Source organism: Schistocerca americana, chromosome 1 (assembly GCF_021461395.2).
Source record: "Schistocerca americana isolate TAMUIC-IGC-003095 chromosome 1, iqSchAmer2.1, whole genome shotgun sequence".
In the NCBI taxonomy this organism is placed as follows: domain Eukaryota; kingdom Metazoa; phylum Arthropoda; class Insecta; order Orthoptera; family Acrididae; genus Schistocerca; species Schistocerca americana.
In genome coordinates, this window is record NC_060119.1 from 267,618,038 (window position 1) to 267,643,961 (window position 25,924).

The following is a 25,924-nucleotide window of genomic DNA, read 5'->3' on the forward strand; positions in this document are numbered from 1 at the left end:
AATAACCACAATCATCAAACAATGCTTTCAAGATAGGACATCCACTACACAATCTGTAATCCAAACCAACAGTACTCAACTCAGCAGAGCTGTTTTTCCCATGTTCCAGAGGAGATGATTCTTGAGTGATGCAGGATACCCTCTGGACTTCCAAACATCAAAATGTTATATGACACATTTTGTCCTGGAATCTGAAGATCCCATCCACCACAGTGCTGGGATAGTTTCCAGCCTTATCTGCACTTACCCTGTATGGTAAGGGATTTGGTATTGCTGGAGCATGATATACTGCCTTTCTCATGCAACAATAATGAAATGCTGTACTCCCCTCACCTCTTCCCCATCCCTTCCCCTAAGTAATGGATGGCATCGTCATCCACAGAGGGCAAGATAATGATCATCAGGAGTAAAGAACGCTATCCATGGCAAACTCTAGAAATGCAAATGCAAACAGCCCCTTGTCAGCAATCAGCAGTTCTATGAGAAAATTCCAGGACTCTGGATCATTGATACAAGTTTGACGCTGCTTCATCTTCTACAAATCACATGCCATGCACAATTTTACTCATCCATCTCATCATCAAATGACACGAAACTTCTGACTAACAGGAGCACCACAGGCTGCTGTGTGTACAGTCTTCCTCTGCACTGTGTTTAGCAACCCACACAATGTGACCCTGCAGTCCATTGTACTGCTGCTCTCTGTAACCAAGGTGACTATCACACGTCAAGTATTCACATACGCATGCCACTGCAAATAAAGTTGGGGACCTGTCATTTTGCATCTTTTGATGTACTGAGTGAGAAAACATTATGAAGTCACCTTTACTGATAAATAATTTTCTGGTGATAAAATGTAGGTCTCAACAGAGAGGGGGGGAGAGGGAGGAAAGGGGAAGGGGAGGGGGGAAGGGGAAGGGAAGAAGGGGAGGGGGAAAGGCTCTGAGCACTATGGGACTCAACATCTTAGGTCATAAGTCCCCTAGAACTTAGAACTACTTAAACCTAACTAACCTAAGGACATCACACACACCCATGCCCGAGGCAGGATTCGAACCTGCGACCGTAGCAGTCCCGCGGTTCCGGACTGAGGGGGAAAGGGAAGGGGAGGGGAGGGAGGGAGGGAGGGGAGGGGAGGGGGAGAGGGAGGGAGGGAGGGGGGGGGAGAGAGAGAGATCACACTTCTTCAGATTGTTACATTTCAACATTTCATACATAAAAGGCAGAAGAAAAATATACATACAAGTCTTTTAAGGCTACAGCATGTAAAGATTGAGGCACATTTTATAAGTGAGTATCATAAGAACATATTCTAATTTGTGTGTGTAATTGAAAATATTTGCTTCAACATTGGAATCTCTAGATGAAAGTGTTATATCAGTTCACACTTACATTCTGTGAATGAAATTCACACATATATAAAGTACTGTAAATAAGATGTACTGTGTACTCATGCATTACAAATTGTCCACAGCTGCTGCGAGAGATAATGTAAAATAAGAAGGAAAATTTACTACTCTGTTACTACTTTTGTTGAATTAAATTAAGAGTGATTGATTAAAAGGAGAATCTCATACAGAAATGTCAAAAATATACAAAGACACAGACGGGGTGGCCAGATCTTACCTTAGATCATACAGCTGACAGTCACACAGAACTGATGAAAATAAATAAAGTCTAGTTATTGAGAACTTGTTCCTTCAATACCGAGTAGAAAGGAGTGGGGAAAAATGGGTGAAAAAAGGGTAAGAGGATGCAGATCACTCACAATTTAGATTATGAAGTAACAAGGGTGAGGTAAGCATAGCTGGAGTAAGGGTACCAAACGGAAGTCAAAGACAGTGCATCATAGATACTATGCCAGCTTCAAAGAAAAAAGAAGATAGATTGAGAATTAAAGAGGTATATGTGAGATGAATAAGATTAATGATACTAACTATGAAGAAAAAGATAACAAATAAAAAATGATGTAAAATGCAGAGTGATTGATTAAAAGGAGAAAATGCAGAGTGAAACAGGTCACACACACACACATATACACAGTGCTGCACAGTGTGAAAAAATAAAGAGTGGAGGATCAAAGAAGAGACAGGAGTATAGATTAATATAGGCTGAGTCCAGGGAGTTGGCAGGCTGAAAGAACGTTTTGTAGTGAAAGTTCCCATCTGCACAGTTCTGAGGGACTGGTGTTGGGTGGAACAATCTAAATGACTCGTGCAATGTAGCATGTGCCTAGGACCCCAGTTATGCTGGAGGACATGCTCCATTATGAGGTGTTGGGAACCCCCAGGTGGACAGTTTGTCTGAGTTGCGATTTTGAATGAAGTTAAGAAGTTCTGCTTCACCAAGAGTCCAAAATGATGTCATCAAGAAAAACCTATACCAAAACAGGGGGAGCAGATGCTGGGTCTTGCGAAATGCCTCTTCCATGTGGCCCGTGGAAAGGCTGGCATGGGATGGGACTGTCCTTGTTCCCATTGCTGTGCTCGTGATTTGTTTGTAGTTCTGGCCCTCAAAAATGAACTAATTATGGGTGAGGAGGAGGAGGATATTGGTGTTCAACGTCCCGTCGACAACGAGGTCATTAGAGACGGAGCACAAGCTCGGATTACGGAAGGATGGGGAAGGAAGTCGGCTGTGCCCTTTCAAAGGAACCATCGCGGCATTTGCCTGGAGTGATCTAGGGAAATCACGGAAAACCTAAATCAGGATGGCCGGACGCGGGATTGAACCGTCGTCCTCCCGAATGCGAGTCCAGTGTGCTAACCACTGCGCCACCTCGCTCAGTAATTATGGGTGAGAATAAAGTCAGCAAGTGAGAAGGAACAAGGTTTTTGGGAGGCTTTCGAGTGGGTTCTGGGAGAGGTAGTGCTCAACGGCAAAGAGACCATGAGTATGTTACATGTTTGTGTGGATAAATGTAGTATACATGGTGACCAGGAAGGTTCAGGCAGGAGAGGTGTGGGGTAGATTTGATGTAGGATGGAAAGTTGCTGTTGACTGGAAGGTTGCTGTTGACAGATTGGAAGTGCTGGTCAACCAGAGCTGAGATCCTTTCCACTGAAGCTTTGAAGTTTGCTACTATGTGACAGAGTGGATGGTTTTCTTTGTTGATTTTGGGTACTATGTAGCAAGCAGGGGTATGTGGCTCAGTTGGGTTCAGTAGGTCTGTGGAGGCAGTTGTGAGACCTTGTAAGGGACCTACAGTTTTTAATACTTTCTGCAGTTCTGCCTGAATGGAGGGGATGGGGTCATGTGGAACAGCTTTGTAGGTTGAGGTGTCACAATTGATTCAATCCCTCTGACTCATACTCCCCATGGACAAGTACCACAGTTGTGGAGCCTTTACTCACTGGGAAGATGACAGAACGGTCTGCACTCAGCTTCCAAATGGTATGGGTTTCAGCTAGACTGATGTTGAAAGTTGTTTGGGTGCTCTACAGGAAAGACTAGGAGGCAATATTGGATGTCAGTAATTCCTGATACAGCAGCAAGGCATAATTTTTGGGGAGAGGAGGAAGGTCACTTTGGGCCATTGGTCAGAGTTGTTCCATGCAAGGGTCAATGCTGGCTCTGCAACTTGGGGGTTGTGACTTGGTGGTGGAATGATATTTTCAGTTGGGTTTTCCAGTAAAGGGAGGAGATCTTTGACCATGGTAGTATCACTGAATTTAGGTGTGTGACTAAAGGTTAAGCCTTTTGACAGGGCACATGTCTCAGGAGCAGGGAGGAACCTTGGTGAGAGGGTTAGAAGTGAATTGGAACTGGTGTTGTGTGGCATTTGAGCATAGTTATAGTTGTGGCTGCATCTGGGTGGAACATGTGCTGTGATTGGAATTCCAAGTAAGGATGCCAGACTGGATTTGTTGGCTACTTGGGAAGCGGGAGGGGGGGGGGGGGGGGGGGGGGGGGGGAGTGGGCAGGGACACCACTTTTTTGGCGTTGGACAAGCATGGTGGACAGTTTTTTTGGGTGGTGTGTGGCATTAAGCTCAAGTTTACAGCTAACTTCTAGAATGATGTTCCTAAGTGTGTTAAATGAGCTGGTGATTTTGAAAAGAGATAGGAGTTGTTAGGTGTGATGGTTGCATGAAACAATATATAATTAAAGGATAAGGTGGGTAATTGCTAATGACTGAAGATTTTGAACAAGGAGAGACTGGTGGAAAGAAGGGTTGCATCCACAGAGATACGAAATTTTAAAGGTAGTCTCTGGGGCAATTCCAAGGGTCAGGCAGGACTGGAGAAAAAGTATGTGGATTGCAGTCCGGTTATGGTGAAAGCATGTTTGAGGAAGGAATGTAAGTACTGTGGTATAAGATTATGATACAGAATGGATACATGAGAGGTATATATGAAGATTTGACAAAGACACAGGTGAGGTTCAGAGAAAGCAAAAAAATAATATAATAATGATTAAGTTCAGCCACACCCCTAGACACAACCTGTGTTAATCTCTACTGCTGTCTCCTCTTTGATCCCCCTGTGTGTGTGTGTGTGTGTGTGTGTGTGTGTGTGTCACATGTATATAGATGTATATGTATGAGTTTTTCCCCCTCCTCTCTCTTCTCTGATGATGGAACAAGTTTCAAACAGCTAGATGTTATTTATTTTCATGAGTCTTGTGTGACTGTCAAATGTACTGAGCTAAGCTAAGTATTGGCGAGCCCATCTATCTCTTTGTATGATTTACAAGTGAATTCCATTAAATGGTTTAAAATTTCATTAAAAAAATAATAAAAATAAAATTATATCAGAACACAACGTAACTGACACATAAAAATATTGCTACTACTTCTTACCTGTTGTGGAGATAGAAGATAATGCGCAGACTGTTGAATTACATGTTGCAGCCCAGTAATAGCATCATGCATCCTGTATGAGATAGTTTATTAGAGATGTGTAGCACACATGTGCAGCTGACAAAAATCACAGATAATCAGAAAACTTAAACTATGTCTATTCACACTAAAATTTACACTTGCACTACGAACTTCACATTTACAACTACATAGCAAAGCATAAAATCTCTTTTACAGTGTGAACTTTTCCAACCATTTATGACTAGTTTTTGAATGTTGTCATAGAGTTCTATGAAACAGTGGTCAGCATGCTGTCATTTCATTTAAAACAAAGGAAGCCCTAGATATTTTTAAAGACATAACAACTGTTGAGGGTACAGCACATTTTGAAGTTCTGCACAAATAGGTACCACAAAATTATGGAGAAGCCGTCTTCAGCTTAAATTCTATTGAATGACAGCATTAAACACCAGAAAAGCTTTTCTCTTATGCCACAGACAAGTATTTCTGTCAAACATCAGAACAGAATTACACATCTGGGAAGGCAACGCAACATTTGTCCTGTAAATAGGAAATGACACGATTTACAGAAGGCCTTGGCTTCTTATCTGTAATAATGTCAAAAGCCTAAATTATAAATACAGGTATAATAACAAACATTTGCTACAGCACAATGCATCACTCATATAGAATAAGTCTTAAGTTACATTCATAATAATGGTGTGTCATGGCTTCTCTGTGGCAGATGTTCATTCATGTGAGTCAGCTATCTGACAGCATGCAGCTCTTGCCAAGGAGTCTCGCTCTGTATAGGTAACTAAATATTACTTAAGCTATTGTAAAATTAAATACATTTGCCATGTACTAAATGGAACAAACTTTATATAATATTTCCCATGTAAATAGCTAACAGCAGTGTAAATATATGTCTAATACTTGTAACTCATTAAAATTTAAACCTTACATGAAATTAGCAACTTCCCATCAAGTACGTAAGTATGTTTTGCCTAGCCATTCATAAAGAAATCTGATGGTATCACTAGCTTCTCAGCAACAACGAAAAATGGTTTTCTGTAAATTATTTGATTTTATATAAGAATGTTTGTTGGTCATTAACCTTATACTTCATACATCGAAGAGCCAAGTAAACTGGTATACCTGTCTAATATCGTGTAGCGCCCCCGCGAGCACACAGAAATGCCGCAACATGACATGGCATGGATTCAACTAATGTCTGAAGTACTGCTGGAGGGAACTGACACCATGAATCCTGCACAGCTGTCCATAAATCCATAAGAGTACGAGGGGGTGGAGATCTCTTCTGAACAGCACATTGCAAGAATTCCCACATATGCTCAATAATGTTTGTGTCTGGGGAGTTTGCTGGCCAGCGGAAGCATTTAAACTCAGAAGAGTGTTTCTGGAGCCACTCTGTAACAATTCTGGATGTGTAGGGTGTCACATTGTCCTGCTGGAATTTCCGAAGTCTGGCGGAATGCACTATGGACATGAATGGTTGCAGGTGATCAGATAGAATGCCTACGTACGTGTCATCTGTCACGAGTCATATCTAGACATATCAGGGGTCCCATATCACTCCAACTGCACATGCTTCACACCATTATAGAGCCTTCGCAAGCTTGAACAGTTCCCTGCTGACATGGACGGTCCATGAATTCATGTGGTTGTCTCCATATCCGTACATGTCAATCTGCTCGATACAATCTGAAAAGAGACTCATCTGATCAGGCAAAATGTTTCCAGTCATCAACAGTCCAATGTCAGCATTTACAGGCCCTGAGGAGGCGTAAAGCTTTGTGTTGTGCAGACATCAAGAGTACACGAGCGGGCCTTTGGCTCCGAAATCCCATTTCGATGTTGTTTCATTGAATGGTTCGTACACCGACACTTGTTGATGGCCTGGCATTGAAATCTGCGGCAGTTTGTAGAAGGGTTGCACTCCTGTCACTCTGAACAATTCTCTTCAGTTGTCAGTGGTCATGTTTTCGCAGGATATTTTTGCAGCTGTAGCAATGTCAGAGATTTGACATTTTACCAAATTCCTGATATTCACGGTACACTCGTGGAATGGTCATACAGGAAAATCCCCACCTCATTGCTACCTTGGAAATTCTGTGTCCCCTCGCTCATGCGCTGACTATAACACCACGTTTCAACTCACTTAAATTTCGATAATCTGCCATTGTAGCGGCAGTAACCAATCTAACAACTGTGCCAGAAACATGTTGTCTTATACAGGCATTGCTGACTGCAGTGCCGTATTCCACCTGTCAACATATCTCTGTATTTGAATGTGTATGCCTATACTAGTTTCTTCGGCATACCTGTGTAGTAAATAATATTGATTGCCTTTGATTTCTTATTGAGTCAGTAAAGGTATAACTATGAGGTGTATGCTACTTATGAATTTCTGTCCGAGGGCTCTGAATTTTTTTAAATTCTGTTCTCAATATCAGTTGAGATACTACAAGTCATGCACATTACACAGTCAATTTTCCCACTTCGCTGATGCAATTTGCAACCTTCTGCTGCTACAGGGCTTTGAATTGTAGTGTACAACATGGTGGTGTATAATGCAAATACGTCGATGCATGAGATACACCGTGCTGAAATCCTCCAAAAAAACTAAAACCATCAATTCAAAGAGATTGTCCACACATGAACCACCTTCTTCTTCAGCATGACAATGGCAGACCACACAAGAACACTGCAACATCCAAACATCTTGGACTCACTGTCTCATATCATCCTCCATACAGTCCAAATGTGGCCTCATCTGATTTTCAAGTTTCCAAAACTTAAAGAACACCTTTGAGGACTTCAATTTGATAGCGATGAACAAGTTCACACACAGAGTTGAGGTTGTGACTCTGACAACAAAGTCAAAGACTTTACAGTGACAGTATTGACAAAATGGTCTTTCGCTGAAAAAATTGTGTTCATTGCCAGGCTGACTGTATTGAGAAACAAATAAGTAGACATGAAGAATAAAGGTGCAAAATGTTAATGAAATTTGTTTTATTTAAAAATCGTTTAGAGTTTTCACATAAAAAATTCAGAGGCATTACTTTTCAGCAGACTCTTATAACTGTGAATAACTGAGGGTATTACGAGACTGTGGGGACAATGTATCTGGATTGTACGAGTGAGTCATATACAATGGGGAAATATGTGATTTCAAATACACTAGCTTACAGCCTTGGAAAAATGAGAAATGTCCTCCAGTAGTTCTGTTTTGCAAAGAAGAGATTAACGCATTATTACTGGATTTTCCTAAACTAATTACAGTATTTAATAAACTCATCTAAAGAAGGGTTGATAATGCAGTTGGTAAAAAATAACAGACATGGGGTACTGAAAAGATGTAGTAGGTTAAAACTGCGACCAAGAGTAATTCTGAAGAAGGGCAATGTAGCATACTGAGCAAAAGACATGATATAGTGAATAAAAAGTGAGAAAAGAAGACCAACGTAGCAAACACTGGATCACTATGATGGGAAGTGGATGGCAGATACCATCCACATAACAGAGGAGGCAGCATATTTTGCAGTTAATGACTGGTGCAGCAGACCACTGTTGATGGTGACTGCAGTAGATGAGGACTTGGTAAGTGGCATAGCAGTAGGTGTAGGTTGGATGTGCAGAGATGACATGCAGTGGATATGGTAAACAACTGAAGGCAAGTTATTTTTTGGTTTGGTATTGGCTGGTATTAAAAAACTTGTCTTGATGGAAGAGAGTGACTGTTCTGTAGTTATGAAAAAAGGGATGTGGTCAAGTTTAGTGAGAGTGCCAGGCAAGCAAGCACTTACGACAAAGACAAACAAGGGAATTAGAAAATAATGATGTTTCAGTTGTTACCTCCAACTGTAAAGTGGAACTGAAATGTAATGTTGCAATAAATGCAACTTTGGGAGACATTGCCAATTTTGGCAATGAGCAGTTGCATGATTTTAATTTCTTCTGATTCTGCTAATATTAATCAGGCTGGTGTACCGTAAATGAACAGAAAATTATGGAAACAGATGCCAAATTTGATTTACTGCCTGTAAAACAAAGCGAATAGGGAGTTGTACAGAAGAAAAGTTAACCAGAATGTTTCCAAGAGAGATCTGCATCATTGATGTTTTAGTAATGAGAAATATCTATGGATCAGTAAGGATTTGAAAAAAAGACATGAGCAAACAAAAGACTGTCTAGTGAACTTAAACAACAATCTAGTGAGTTTAAACAATAATCTGGTAGAGCCAGTAGTTTGGCAGGTGAGTTTAAAACGTGCAAATTTGAAATTAATGAAAAAACAGAGCACCAGTAATCTGATTTGTACTTGTTTAACACTACAACTGTGGAAAGAGTTTCCCAAATTGAGAAAAAATGAGTATGAAAAGTGAATTACCAGGGGTAATTAAAAAGATAGCTAATGGAAGTAAAGAGTGTAGATCAGCTAACACAGAATGTACACTAAGTTGAGCAGAAAGTTGCTGCTGTTGAATATGTTTGTGAAAATGAAAATTTGGTTAGCAAAATTTCTGCTAAAAGTGAAGAAAATTTGAAATCTATAAAAAATAAAGCTGATCGTGTGGAAGTAGTACAGGGTATCCGAAAAGTCTTTCCCTGATTACATAAATTGATAACTCAGGCTAGAAGTAATATGAAACTGGTGTCTAATTGTTTACAAACTATCAAAGTTTTTTTCACACATCAGTAAACTTCCACATGAGCACCTTTGGTAGCACATCTAGGCAATATTCAATTTCCGTCCACACATTAGCCAACATCACTGGAGGGATCGATTCAACAACTGTGGTTATCCGTTGCCGCAGGGTTTCAAGATCTGGTACGCGTGTTCGGTAGACCTCGTCCTTGACATAACCCCATAAAAAGAAGTCTAAGGGGTTATGTCAGGAGAGCGTGGAGGCCAAACCGTTGGCCCATCATGTTGGCTAATGTGTGGACGGAAACTGAATATCACCTAGATGTGCTACGTGCTACCAAGGGTGCTCATGTGGAAGTTTACTGATGTGTGAAAAAACTTTGATAGTAAACAATTAGACACCGGTTTCCTATTTGTATCTTCCTTCTAGCCTGAGTTATAAATGTGTGTAACCAGGGAAAGACTTTTCGGACACCCTGTAGAATCTAATGTAGATTTGCTGACTAACCAAGATGAGACAGTACAAAGTAGACTGCATGGGCATGACAATACATTGCCTAAGGTAGAGAATAACATGAGAATAGGTACTAACAGTGTTGAATGTATTCTTGTTACTGAATCACATGAAGTCGATTATATTACAAACAGGCAGTTTTTACGTTTTTATCCATCCATAAATGTGCATAAAAAGGAATTTTTGAATGATTTTGAAAATGTTTTGCCGAAATTATGGGCTGGTAGCAAACAATCAGTTTCATTAGATCAAAATTTTTGGGAGAAACTAGAAAGTGGGGTGTAACAACTACTCAGCAGTACGCAAAATTAGCAAAATTTAAGGATGCATTTTAAAAAAATTAATTTGGGGTCAGAAGAAAACAGAAGAAATTACAAAACACCTCCAGGACAAAAGAAACGTTCAGTCCAAGAATGAAAGTGTAATAATATTTGCTTTAAAGTGGGTTACAAAGTTGTCATATATAATGAATATACTGGAGCCAGAGCATTCTTACGGGTTTGGATGGACAGTAGCTGATGAATGGGCATAACAAAATTATTGCTGCTCCCAGAGATTATACTAATAAGTTTATATTAATTATATGTAAAAGACATAAATGCTGCAGGAAGAGAAGAAAGCGAACAATAATTTTCTGCCCCAGGAAAACATAAAAAACCATCAAAAGGTAAATGTAGACAGATTGGGCATGTTCCAAAACAATCATGGAAGGGGAACAAGAAGCAGGCACAATGTAACAGCAAATAATAGCTAGACTAACAGACAGAAAGAACCTATTTATAGATCACACTCACCAATGCATGAAGATGATGATTTGCACAATAGGCAGCACATGAAGGTGCAAGTAGGAAATAATGTGAGATCACAGATTATGGGAAACTAGATCTCATCTGTAAAGATACTAGTGTTTGCAGAACAGGGAGCTGTAATATGAATCCATTGGCTACGCCTTTTATAACTACATCCACATCTATGTATACATACATATTCCGCAAGCCACCACACGGTGCATGGCAAAGGGTGCCCTATACCACTATTAGCTATTTCCTATCCTGTTCCACTTGCAAATAGAGCAAGGAAAAAAGACTGTCTATGTGGTTCTACAGGAGCCCTAATTTCTCGTATCTTATGGTGATGCATGGGCATCATAATCGTTCTGCAGTCAGATTCAAATGCCAGTTCCCTAAACTTCCTCAGAAGTGTTCCTCGACAAGAACGTATCCTTCTCTCCAGGGACTTCCATTCACGGTCTCGAAGCATCTCTGTAACACTTGTGTGTTGTTCGAACCTAGCAATAAACTACAAACTACTTCAATGTCTTCCTTTAAACTGACCTGGTGTGGATCCCACACACTTGAGCAGTACCCAAGAACAGGTTGCACTAGGACCCTACAGGTGTATGCAGTCTCCTTTACAGAAGAACCACACTTTCCCGACATTCTCCCAATAAACATAAGTCGACCATCCACCTTCCCTACCGCAATCTTCACATGCTCATTCCATTTCATATCACTTAGCAATGTTACACCCAGATATTTAAATGACATGGCTGTGTCAAGCAGAACTCTACTAATGCAGTATCCAAACATTATGGGTTTGTTTTTCCTACTCAGTTGCAGTAACTTACACTTTTCCGACATTTAGAGCCAGCTGCCGTTTATCACATTAACTAGAACTACTCTTGTATACTCAACTTTGATACCTTCCTGTACATCAAAGCATCATCAAGAAACAACCATAATTTTTTACTCAATAAGTCTTCGAGCCACTCACACAGGTGGGAACCTATTCCATACACTTTTACCTTTGTTAACAGTTTGCAATGGCGCACCATGCAGAATGCTTTCCAGAAATCTAAAAATGTGGAATATGCCTGCTGCCCTTCATCCATAGTTCACAACATATAATGTGAGAAATGGGCAAGATGCATTTCGCAGGAGTGATGCTTTCTAAGACCACGCTAATTTGTGGACACAAGCTTCTCAGCCTCAAGAAAATTAATTATATATAACTGAGAATACCGTATTTACTCGAATCTAAGCCGCACTCGAATCTAAGCCGCACCTGAAAAATGAGACTGAAATCAAGGAAAAAAAATTTTCCCGAATCTAAGCCGCACCTAAAATTTGAGACTCGAAATTAAAGGAGGGAGAAAAGTTTTAGGCCGCACCTTCAAATCGAAACAATGTTGGTCCATTGTAATATGATACACAATTTAGGTAGAATGAATGACGATACAGCTACAGTAGTTTGGTTCGAGTCGTAAGCTTAGCAGCTAAGCATTCCCAGGTAGCCACTGCTATGTGTCAGGCGCTCCATCCGTATTTATACGGGTACCCTTCCTTTTTCACATGCTTTGTCTGGTTTGAACTGATTGCTTATTTTTCTTTGATCTGATAAGTGCCGTTCTCTTTGTTATAGGTGTTGACGTCACTCTAAGCTGAAGATGCTTTGTCGCATTCTGATAATGTTTACGGCCTGTCGCCGCTCGCGTCATGGCTTGTTTTGTGCGTGCTACCGCCGCCCCCCCACCCCCCCCCCCCCCCTTTTTTTTTTTTTTTTTTTTTTTTTAAATGTAGTGGAATCGTCTCATTAGCGAAACAATGGCAAGAGACTGCTATTTGTTGTTACTTACACTGCTGCGTTCTTTGATAATGATCGACAAGAACCAAATAATAGACTGCATATGATAGATAGAAGATCTGAACGAGAGTTTAGTGAAAATTCTCCGTTTGAAAATCTTTGCAGATGCCTCTTTAGTACATTACATTCTGCGCAGAAATTAGAGCCATCTTAGATTTAAAAATCTAGTCAATTGCCGTGCTTCATTTCTGACTGTATCACTAGTACGCATAAGAATAATACGAATATAAACATGACATGTACACTCCTGGAAATTGAAATAAGAACACCGTGAATTCATTGTCCCAGGAAGGGGAAACTTTATTGACACATTCCTGGGGTCAGATAAATCACATGATCACACTGACAGAACCACAGGCACATAGACACAGGCAACAGAGCATGCACAATGTCGGCACTAGTACAGTGTATACCCACCTTTTGCAGCAATGCAGGCTGCTATTCTCCCATGGAGACGATCGTAGAGATGCTGGATGTAGTCCTGTGGAACGGCTTGCCATGCCATTTCCACCTGGCGCCTCAGTTGGACCAGCGTTCGTGCTGGACGTGCAGACCGCGTGAGACGACGCTTCATCCAGTCCCAAACATGCTCAATGGGGGACAGATCCGGAGATCTTGCTGGCCAGGGTAGTTGACTTACACCTTCTAGAGCACGTTGAGTGGCACGGGATACATGTGGACGTGCATTGTCCTGTTGGAACAGCAAGTTCCCTTGCCGGTCTAGGAATGGTAGAACAATGGGTTCGATGACGGTTTGGATGTACCGTGCACTATTCAGTGTCCCCTCGACGATCACCAGTGGTGTACGGCCAGTGTAGGAGATCGCTCCCCACACCATGATGCCGGGTGTTGGCCCTGTGTGCCTCGGTCGTATGCAGTCCTGATTGTGGCGCTCACCTGCACGGCGCCAAACACGCATACGACCATCATTGGCACCAAGGCAGAAGCGACTCTCATCGCTGAAGACGACACGTCTCCATTCGTCCCTCCATTCACGCCTGTCGCGACACCACTGGAGGCGGGCTGCACGATGTTGGGGCGTGAGCGGAAGACGGCCTAACGGTGTGCGGGACCGTAGCCCAGCTTCATGGAGACGGTTGCGAATGGTCCTCGCCGATACCCCAGGAGCAACAGTGTCTCTAATTTGCTGGGAAGTGGTGGTGCGGTCCCCTACGGCACTGCGTAGGATCCTACGGTCTTGGCGTGCATCCGTGCGTCGCTGCGGTCCGGTCCCAGGTCAACGGGCACGTGCACCTTCCGCCGACCACTGGCGACAACATCGATGTACTGTGGAGACCTCACGCCCCACGTGTTGAGCAATTCGGCGGTACGTCCACCCGGCCTCCCGCATGCCCACTATACGCCCTCGCTCAAAGTCCGTCAACTGCACATACGGTTCACGTCCACGCTGTCGGGGCATGCTACCAGTGTTAAAGACTGCGATGGAGCTCCGTATGCCACGGCAAACTGGCTGACACTGACGGCGGCGGTGCACAAATGCTGCGCAGCTAGCGCCATTCGACGGCCAACACCGCGGTTCCTGGTGTGTCCGCTGTGCCGTGCGTGTGATCATTGCTTGTACAGCCCTCTCACAGTGTCCGGAGCAAGTATGGTGGGTCTGACACACCGGTGTCAATGTGTTCTTTTTTCCATTTCCAGGAGTGTATATTCTTCCGCATTTGCTGTTGTCTCACTCTAGTTTCGTAGTTTATTAGGCAGGCAGAATTTAATTGAGATAGCAGCAAACACGAAAGAATACATGGCAAAATGTTTATATTCGTATTATTCTTATGGTGAAGAGAATACTGCATGTGATTCAAAATTCTTAAAAGTTCCTATTGGCAACCATCTCTTCTCACAGGTAGGAAAAAATTCAGAATGTAGAGTTGGCCATATTGACAAACATCCCTAACAGTCTTGCCAGTCGGATTTAAGTAGTACATTGAAACATTGCAACATTCGAAGATGAACAATACAGAATTTGTATTTACTTCGATGGATAATGTATGAAAATGCAGTGGTCGAAACTCGGGGCGGAGGAAACAAAGCTTGTCTTCCACTTTTTTTATTTATTTATTGACGCAGAAGTTTTGGCGCCAGTATTTATCTTTGTGCCCGCAAAGCATGCCTGTATAGCGCTACATATATTCGACGGCAAGTTGTGGCGGTACGTACCAACATTTTTCAGAACTTCCGCTTACTTTGCACTCGATTCTAAGCCGCAGGCGGTTTTTTAGATTACAAAAACCGGAAAAAAGTGCGGCTTAGATTCGAGTAAATACGGTATGTTCAAGGATTCTGCAGGAAACTTAAGTTACGGATATTGGTCTGTAATTTTGTGGGTCCATTCTTTTAGCTTTCTTATATACCGGAGTCACTAGGGACTTTGCACTGGGCAAGAGATTTCCAATAAATGCAAGCTACATAAGGTGCCAATATTGGAGAGTACTCTTCATAAAACTGAACTAGGATTCCATCCCGACCTAGTGACTTATTTGTTATCAACTCTTCCGGTTATTTCTCAATGCCAGGGATGCTTATTACTGTCTTTCATGGGGTAGCCTGTTTGATAGTCAAATGACGGTATTTTTGTACAATTCTCCTGTGTGAACAATTTCTTAATCCCAAAATTTAAAACTTGAACATGAAATTTGAAACTTCTGCTTTTGTTTTGCTATCTTCAAATGCCACACTTAACTGGTCAATGAGTGACTGCATGGTAGCCTTAGATCTGCTTAGCAGGTTTACATAGGATGAGAATTCCTTCGGGTCCTCTGCCAGATCTTTTGCTAAGGTATGATGGTGGTAGATGTTATATGCTTCACACATAGATCTTCTCACAGATATAAGAATCTCTACCAACCTTTGCTTGTCATCATTTGTATGTTCTCTTTTGAACTGAGAGTGCAACAGCCTTTACTTCCTCAGCATTTTCCAAAGTTCATTGTTAAACCATGGTGGGTCTTTCCCGTCCTTAATTAACTTACTTGGCACACAATTCTCCAGGCCATGATTTACAATCTGCTTAAACTCTGCCCATAATTCCTCTACATCCATCTCACAGGAACTAAGTGATATCAGTTCTTTGTCTAAGGGAGATGCTGACAGCTGCTTATCTGCTATTTCTAGGAGGCACACACTCCTTGCCTTCTTGACTGAGAACTTTTGTAATCGTAACTACTATAATGACATCATGAACACTAATGCTCATTTCTATACTGACGCTCTCAGTAAGGTCTGGTCTGTTTGTGGCTGTAAGGTCTAGTGTAGTGTAGTGTAGTGAAGCATCATAAATCACTTAATAAAAGCAAGTCTTCTTGTCCACACTGTATGCCAATCAGGTTCCTTTCAGAGTATGCTGATGCATTAGCTCCATACTTAACAATCATAAAAAAAAACCATTCGTTTGACAATAGATCCGTACCCAAAGACTGGGAAGTTGCATAGGTCACATCAATATTCAAGAAAGGTAGTAGGAGTAATCCACTAAATTACAGGCCCAAATCACTAACACTGATATGCAGCAGGATTTTGGAACATATATTGTGTTTGGACATTACGAATTACCTCAAAGAAAACAGTTTATTGACACACAGTCAACATGGATTTAGAAAGCATCATTCTTGTGAAACACAACTAGCTCTTTATTCACATGAAGTGTTGAGCGGTATTGTCAAGGGATTTCAGATTGATTCCGTATTTCTGGATTTCCAGAAGGCTCTGATACTGTACCACACAAGCGGCTTGTAGTGAAACTATGCTTATGGAATGTTGTCTCAGTTATGTGACTGGATTTGTGATTTCCTGTCAGAGAGGTCACAGTTTGTAGTAACAGATGGGAAGTCATCGAGTAAAACAGATGTGATTTCTGGTGTTCCCCAAGGTGCTGTTATAGGTCCCTTGCTGTTCCTTATCTTTATAAATGATTTGGGAGACAATATGAGCAGCCATCTTAGGTTGTTTGCAGATGACGCTGTCGTTTATTGACTAATAAAGTCATCAGAAGATCAAAACCAATTGCAAAAAGATTTCGAAAAGATATCTGAATGGTGTGAAAATTGGCAGTTGACCCTAAATAACGAAAAGTGTGAGGTCATCCATGTGAGTGCTAAAAGGAATCCATTAAACTTTGGTTACATGATAAATTACTCAATTACTCAAATGTAAAGGCCGTAAATTCAACTAAATACCTAGCAATTACAATTACATACAACTTAAATTGAAAGGAACACTTAGAAGATGTTGTGGGGAAGACTAATCAGAGACTGCATTTTATTGGAGGGCACTTAGAAAATGTAACAGATCTACTAAGGAGACAATCTACACTATACTTGGCCATCCTCTCTTAGAATACTGCTGTGCAGTATGGGATCCTTACCAGGTAGTCCGCCCCGGTAGCTGAGTGGTCAGCGTGACAGACTGTCAATCCTAAGGACCCGGGTTCGATTCCCGGCTGGGTCGGAGATTTTCTCCCCTCAGGGACTGGGGAGTGCATCAAAAAAGTTCAAAAAAGGGCAGCACTTTTGCATTATTGCGAAATATGGGAGAGATGGTCACTGAAATATACAGGATTTGAGCTGGACATCATAAAATAAAGGAGTTTTTCATTGCTATGGAATCTTCTCACGAAATTCCAACCACCAACTTTCTCCTCCGAATGCGAAAATAATTTGTTGATGCCGACCTACATAGGGAGAAATGATCACCATGATAAAATAAGGGAAATCAGAGCTCATACAGAAAGATATAGGAGTTCATTCTTTCTGGGCACTATACGAGATTGGAACAATAGAGAGTTGTGAAGGGGGTTCGATGAATTCTCTGCTAGGCACTTAAATGTGATTTGCAGAGTATCGATGTAGATGTAGATGTAGATGTAGATGTAGATGTAGATGTCGAAGATATCTCCATTACATGTGGGCTGATGAGCTAGCTGTTCAAAACAGTTTTCAGAAAATGAGTTCAAAATTATTTCGTATGACTCCCTGTTTGTACACCCTGCAATGAATCCATTTAAACACAGTAATAATACAGTAATGCCATTCAAAAAATGATAATGGAAGGGATACAAATTAAGTAAATAAGACCAGTAAAATTACAGTATGCGAGGAAGGCAATGGCAAACCACCTCCGCTAGGACCTTGCCTAGTACAGCGGTTCGGGTCTCCCGCATCGTCCCCTACGCTCTGTCAAGGAGTATGGGACTTCATCATCATCATCATCATCATCATCATGTTTAATGAGAGCTCAGCAGAGTTCCTGAATAAAAAGGGATGAAGTAAACACTGCAGTACAGAGAATTTGTTAGATGGTTTTACTGAGAATGATGAAGACTCTGATAAATGGGAAAACGTGTGCAGTGTGACGGTCAAAGAATCTTACTGAGAAACAGGGGACAGCACAGAGAATTAAAGGTTGCAGTATCTACATGAGGGAAATAGGAAGGAAGCATTGAAGGCAGTTAAGAATGATTTACATGTGTGAGAGGGAAAAGTGCAGATAGGGGACGACCATAATCATGGTAGCTAACAAGTGGAAATGTGTAGGAGGATAAAGTCAAAAATGAATTTGAGGAAATTCGGAGAGAGATGACAGATTTCTTCAAGCATCTAATTTGTCATTAGTGGGACAACTGATTCCTGTCAAGCAAGTGAGTAGTGACAGCAATCCTACAAACATATGTGTAATCTCCAGACATGGAGAAGATTTTGAGAGAAGAAAAATTGTGCATGATTTACTGGAAGAATCTGATATCAATAATAGTGGCAAAAAGTCCAGCCATCCAGTGATAAAATTGTTGGTAAAGGGTGACTAAGTGCAGTGTTGCCATGATAATGGCAATGATCTTTGTTCCATTAGAAATGGCTAGATACTTTACCCGATAAGGTATAACACTTGTTTTACGTATTCAAATAATTGTTGCCACAGGAAAGGTAAAGAAACTTGTTAGCATGAAGTAATGTTGCCTGTAAAAATAAACGATATCCAGCTATATCAGAACTATCCTATAATTCTGGGTTTAATTGTTGATATGTTAATGGATGTCGAGTTTTTCAAAGAATATTGAATTTTAATGAGAATTCTGTGTTTTGGAAACAAGTGGGAGAAAAGTAATTGTACCACTTTCAAGGAAAAGTAACTGACAACTAACAGGAGGGTTAATATTCTTATAAGGCACTGTAGAAAAAAGGAAGAGTTGGAGGGAGAGATAATGAATGTGGTGAGGAAATAAGGATGGATCTACAAGAATTGCTGGCAGACAAAAATAAAATATACAAAAAAGTGGTAGACATTCATGAATTGGACAAAACCCAGAAGATAGAATTAAAAAGAGTATTGTTTCTGCACAAAAACTATTTTTCAGTTCAACCAGGTTTAGTAAGCAACTTTGAATGTCATTTGATTACCAAGGAAGAGACACAATTTTTCTAAAAACCAGTATGAATTGCTGAAAAGCATAAAGAAGCTGTGAGGATTTTGATTCAAAACACACTTAAGTCAGATATAACTTAAAGGTCACTCAGTGTATATATAGTGATTATCACATACACAAAGGCATTTTCCTTGGCTGGAGTAAAAAAAATTAAAAGCCAATGGAAAATTTGCTTTCCTGGTTAACAAGTGATCTGCGTATTGACTATGTACACAATAAGTTTGGTCATTACAGGGCAAGGAAATGTATAGCAAAACTATGTGAAACAGCCATATTCAACAACATGTGGTGGCCTATGAAAAAAGCGCACAAATGTGCAACAGATGTCAGAAGGTTAGAACAAATAATAAGATAATGCAAGGACAAATGTACAGTGTAGAGCCACAAAACAGACTACTTGACTTGGTGACTGCTAATCTCTTTGGACCATTGCCAGTATCTAGAGGAGGGTGTGAAAATGTTTTTGCTCTGGCGGAAGATTTGACAAAATTTGTGACATTGTACTCTATTAGAAAATCTTCAGCTAAAGTGCTGATAGATAAATGTTGAGTGGATTATTTTGTTAAAACAGGTGTATCAAAAGCAATATTATCAGACAATGGTCTCGAGTTTCTTTCGAAGTAGTCCTAGGAATGCTTGGAAAGCAAAATACAGAACACATTAAATTTTCCATGTATCTCCCCTCCGCAAGGTAATACATGTGAGAGAATCATGAATGAAACAATGAAAACTCCAAGTTTGAATATCAACAACATAAGGGAAAGGTATATTGCTACTTCCTGTAAAGATGACACATTAAGTTGCAGACACACACAATGAAAAGATACTTACACATTAGCTTTCACCCAAAGCCTTCATCAGAAGGACACACACACACACACACACACACACACACACACACACACACACACACACACATTCACACAAGCTAGCCCACTTCATATACACATGATCATAAGTCCAGCAGCTTGGATCAGAATCATGAATGAACTTAACAGTTTATGTCACATATATTGCCTTTGAAAACACGCTACATGGGCGCAATATTTAGAATATTCTGAGGAAGTTTCAACTGCCTGAAGCATGAAACAACAGGCTTTGCTCTGTGTAAGTTGATGTGTCAAATAACTTATTGTTTGACCTGATTGAATTTCTGGCTACTGCTGATGCAGCTCATGCTCAAAAAGAAAAAATAACTTGGGAATTTTTTTTAAAAAAGGCATTAGAAAGGTGGAACAGAAGAGTGATAGGGCAAAAACAAGAGAAAAATCTAAAAAGAGTACTTGAGAAACAAAAAACTTGACTGATGAGAACCATACACAGTAGTTGAAAAACCATAACCAAATACATACAGTTTGGATACCTGGAAATCACAAAAACATATTTTATTACAAAATAACACTGACCTAAAGAGGTATGTGCATCAAGAATAGAAGCTGAGGGCAAGACCCCAGAGGGCACGGTACTCTATGCAATGCTAGGTGACTGATGATTTCCAGGTGCTCCAATTATTGACAATACCACCTAACTTTTTTTTAGAGTTGTCAGTCTTCCTCTTCTGAGCTACATCTATCATTTTTAATACTCTTCATTATCTGGGGGTACAACAACGAAAAATAGATTATAAAAAGAAAGTCTAATCTGATGCAAGAAGATAGTATCAGGTTTTGTGAAAGAGAATAAGTAAAGACTACAGTTTGAGCAAAAAGTAACTGACTATATAGTGAAGTTGTAAGAGATTACTGATGCAGAGAGGTGTAGTGTTTTGATGGTCAATATATATAGGAGCTTGGAAGCAATGAAGTAAATAATACCAGATGTGACACGTAAAAGACATTATCAGTATGTTGATACTAACTGTGGATGCAATATGAGAAGAAATAATGCGAATGATATAAGATGTGCTGGAAGAATAGCGAGTGGCCAAATCTGAGGTAGTCGCCATATTTTGAAGTACAACACATGGTGGTGGGGAACAAAAGTATTTTGTTTCCATAAGCAGAGAAGATACTGTTTATAGAAACAGACAGTGACTTTGAGGTTCTGGTAGGAATGTGGAACTAATCTTAAAAGCTGGAGAGAGTAAGACTAGAAGAGAGTGATGTAAAGAGTTTTGTAAATAAAATCATGATTTTGGGTGTAACCTAATTTGTTTTTGGCCAAAAAAGTTTTATATTGTAAAGAAGTCTGAGTGGCACTACTGCTTGCCTACAATATAGTGACTGTACACAACCTTAAGAGAAGATATTGATAAACAGTGGTAACTAAGTTATATTGTAAATTTAGTAAAATAATTACTTTCTTAAATTATCTGAAAGGAAGGTGGAGTGTTATGGATGCCACACAACTAAGGTGCCATAATGATGTGACGAAAATTGCTCAACGTGTGAAATGTGAGGTAGAAATGGATTCATATTTGTACCACAAATTTACAACAAAACGAAAAGAATAGGAAGACTTTTGAAGGGCAGTGATTTATGTTATAAAAGCACACACTCTACTCAGTTGATGAGATAAAACAACTTCTTGATGTTGTTGCTGTTGTGGTCTTCGGTCCAGAGATTGGTTTGATGTAGCTCCCCATGCTACTCTATCCTGTACAAGCCTCTTCATCTCTGAATAACTACTGCGACCTGCATCCTTCTGAATTGCTTAGTGTATTCATCTTTTGGTCTCCCTATATGATTTTTACCCTCTACACTTCCTTCCAATACGAAACTGGTGATCCCTTGATGCCTCAGAACTTGTCCTATCAACCGATCCCTTCTTCTAGTCAAGTTGTACCACAAATTCCTCTTCTCCCCAATTCCATTCAGTACCTCCTCATTAGTTACATGATCTACCCATCTATACCTCCTCATTAGTTACACGATCTACCCATCAAATCTTCAGCATTCTTCTGTAGCACCATATTTCAAAAGCATCTATTCTCTTCTTGTCTACACTGTTTATCGTCCATGTTTTAATACCATACAAGGATACACTCCATAAAAATACTTAAAGAAAAGACTTCCTGACACTTAAATCTATCCTCAATGTTCACAAATTTCTCTTCTTCAGGAACACCTTACTCGCCATTGCCTGTCTACATTTTACATCCTCTCTACTTCGACCATCATCAGTTATATTGCTCCCCAAATAGCAGAACTCATCTACTACTTTAGGTCTCTCATTTCCTAATATAAATCCATCAGCATCATCTCATTTAATTTGACTACACTCCATTATCCCTGTTTTGCTTTTGTTGATGTTCATCTTGTATCACCCTTTCAAGGCACTGTCCATTCCGTTCAGCTGCTTGTCCATTCCATTCAGCTGCTCGTCCATTCTATTCCGCTGCTCGTCCATTCCATTCCGCTGCTCATCCATTCCATTCAGCTGCTCGTCCATTCCATTCAGCTGCTCTTCCAGGTCCTTTGCTGTCTCTGACAGAATTAAAATGTTGTTGGCAAACTTCAGAGTTTTTGTATCTTCTCTGTAGATTTTAATTGCTACTCCCAATTTTTCTTTTGTTTCCTTTACTGCTTGCTCAATACACAGACTGAATAACATCGGGGATAGGTTACAACCCTGTCTCACTCCTTTCCCAACCAATGCTTCCCTTTCATGCCTCTCGACTCCTATAACTGCCATGTGGTTTCTGTAAAAATTGTAAATAGCCTTTCGTTCCCTGTATTTTACACCTGCCACCTTCATAATTTGAAAGAGAGCATTCCAATCAACATTGTCAAAAGCTTTCTCTAAGTCTACAAATGCTAGAAATTTAGGTTTACCTTTCCTTAAACTAATTTAGGTTTACCTTTCCTTAAACTATCTTCTAAGGTAAGTCGTAGGGTCAGTATTACCCTGTGTGTTCCAACACTTCTACGGAACCCAAACTGATCTTCCCCAAGGATTTCTACTAACCCTCACCTTCTTGATCCTCTGGTGCCTTCACTATTTCATCTCTCTAAGCTGCCCATTTGTCGTCTACTCAATCACTTCATCATCTGGAGAGCTAGTTGGCTACAAACTTGTATTACTGTGGTAGGTGTGGGCTTCGTGTCTATCTTGTCTAAAATAATGCGTTCACTATTCTATTAGTAGTAGCTTATCCACACTCCTATTTTCTTATTCATTAATAAACCTACTCCTGCATTACCATTACTTGACTTTGTATTTATAACCCTGTGTTCACCTGACAAGAGGTCTTGTTCCTCCTAACACCAAACTTCACTAATACCTACTATATGTAACTTTAACCTATCCATTTCTGTTTTTAAATTTTCTAACCTACCTGCCCAATTATGGGATCTGACATTCCACACTCCAATCCGTATAACGCAAGTTTTGTTTCTCCGGATAATGACATCCTCCTTAGTAGTCCCACCCAGATATCCAAAGGGGGATTATTTTACCTCCGAAATATTTTATCCAAGAAGACACAATCATCATTTAACCATACAGTAAAGCTGCATGCCCTCAGGAAAAATTAAGGCTGTAGTTTCTCCTTACTTTCAGCCATTTGCAGTACCAGAACAGCAAGGACATGTTGGTTGATGTTACAAGGCCAGATCAGTCAATCATCCAGACTGTGGCCCCTGCAACTACTGAAAAGGCTGCTGCCCCTCTTCAGGAACCACATGTTTGTCTGGCCCCTCAACATGTAACCCTCCATTGTGGTTGCACCTACGATACAGCTATCTGTATCGCTGAGGTGTGCATGCCTCCCCACCAACAGCAAGGTCCATGGTTCATGCAGGTGGATTTAAAAACCTTTAATGTTGTGCACAAATAAAGTTTTTATAAATAATTTGAAGTATTTTAAAATGACATAAGCTTGTTACTTGGAATGAACTTCATATACAGCATGATTTTTGTGAAGATTCTCAAATTAAATTTATGTAAAATGGTGTAGTAGACTTACTTTTAGAACTGCTATGACCAAAGTAAGAAATTTTTAATAAATAAATGTACAATTGTACAGCTGATGGTGAAAATATAATTTTTCTAAATCTTCACAGCCATGGACAGTCAGTCACCTAAGAAGAGTTTTGATAACTACAAGGTCTTCAAAACAAATATGTTCTATATTGTTAAGTTTTGTAAATGTATTTTGCACAACTTTTTTTTAGAAAACTTGAAAACAATAACAACCAAAAACAAAGGAGACTTTTTCATTTATACCCCATAGGATTCATTACAATTTTGAGTTCTATACCTTCAAAGGGGATGAAGTCTCAACAAGGAGCCGAAATTCGCATCCAAACATAATTCCCAAGGATACCCCAGATTAGAACATATAACCACTCCCCATAAAAATTTAGCAACAGTAAAATATTGCTGTGTTCATTAGTTATTTAATCAATTGATCTAAAGAGGTGATGGTGTGTTTTGGCAAAGTAGAAGATGTAGGACCGTGAGAATTGCAGACTATGATAGGACCTAGCCAACCAATAGAGAGCCCCTCCACGTGCATTTTGTACAGCAAAATGGACTGCATTCTAGAGGCTATAATATTTGGGGCTTGGATATTGTGAGAGTGTAGGAATGTTTCCCTACCTAACTTACTAAAATAAGCACAAAACTGTGAAATACAGCATAGTACATACTGCACGAAGATCAATGGCCACTCAAGTTTAATAAAACAACATGTTTATTAAATGACTGAACTACTACACACAAAACATGAAATGGTCTCAAAATTGACAGTTATAGGAGAAAGTCACTTACAAATGTCATGTCATTAGGTAAAAGAGCGGTGCAGTAAGAATAGTGGACAGCAAAAAAAGTCACTACCTTGTCCCAGAGCACTTGCACAAAACCAATTTTTCCAACCCAAGGCACAGGATTAAGAGTCACTCAAAATATATGATCAGAGCAAGATCTGCGTGAAACGCATGCAAAACACTGCTTTACACACTGGGCTGGACAGTAAGTCTGTAGTTTGCAAACAGTGACATGAAAAGTCACTTAGTGCGGGCCTTCACAGTGAAGAAAATGGGGAAACCATCAAAAATGCGAAACAAAATAACTACAATGAGTTACACATAATCCAGGAAATCCACATTCTGTGAAGAGGAGAATAAACAAAACAGTGATGATGCTGAAACTTCTGGAAACATATCTCGGGAATAAAAAGAAAAATTGTGTTTTGCTGATGTTGGATCCTCTCCAAAAAAAATCTACAAAGAAAGTCTAGTAACAAAATTTCAAGAACCGGCTTTAAATGATGACTCTAGGAATATACTACAACCCCCTACATATTACTCACATTCGGATCATGAGGATAAGATTAGAATAACTACGGCATGCACAGAGGCATTCAATCCATAAGGTGCCCGAGGCAGCAATAGACCCTTGGAGACAATTCGGCTGGAGGACGATGTATTGAATCGCGACGAAATTTGTGTGTACCATCGTCGTTAGCAGGGTCGGAACGTACCCTCTGCCACACACCTCACAGTGGTTTGCACAGTGCAGATGTACATGTAGAGGTAGTCAGCAATGAAGTTGTCAATTTCAGAGACTTGACATATGGCAACAGTAAATTGGGAGATGAAGAACTGTTGCCGGAACTGACATGAGGAGCACTCATCGTAGTCTTTCGAGAGGGCAAACGTTATAGACTTGTGGTCGGTAAAGACCGTGAAGTGACAGGCCTCCAGTGATGGCTGAAAATATTTTAGTGCCTCTCATATGTCAACAAACTTACACAGCAAAGATGGGCATAGAGCGCAAACCCCAAGGGAAGAAAACCCTGAGGTCTACCAAAGGTCAACAAATCCTAAAGAAAGGAACAAGGAAGAAGGGAGGGCATGGTGCCCTGTCCAGGGAGCAGCCAGACGCCTCCAAAGGCAGAAAGTACAATGGGTAACA

At 40.3% G+C, this 25,924-nt stretch overlaps 1 protein-coding gene across 2 annotated transcripts in view; it reads right to left on the reverse strand.

Moving 5' to 3' along the window:
* LOC124582178 (alpha-mannosidase 2) overlaps positions 1-25,924 on the reverse strand; it is a 199,248-nt gene that overhangs the window by 48,316 nt on the left and 125,008 nt on the right. For both annotated transcript variants that reach the window (XM_047131307.1, XM_047131310.1), the window contains exon 12: positions 4,802-4,874. In XM_047131307.1, the coding sequence (XP_046987263.1) occupies positions 4,802-4,874 (73 nt within the window). The remainder of the gene's footprint in view (positions 1-4,801; positions 4,875-25,924) is intronic.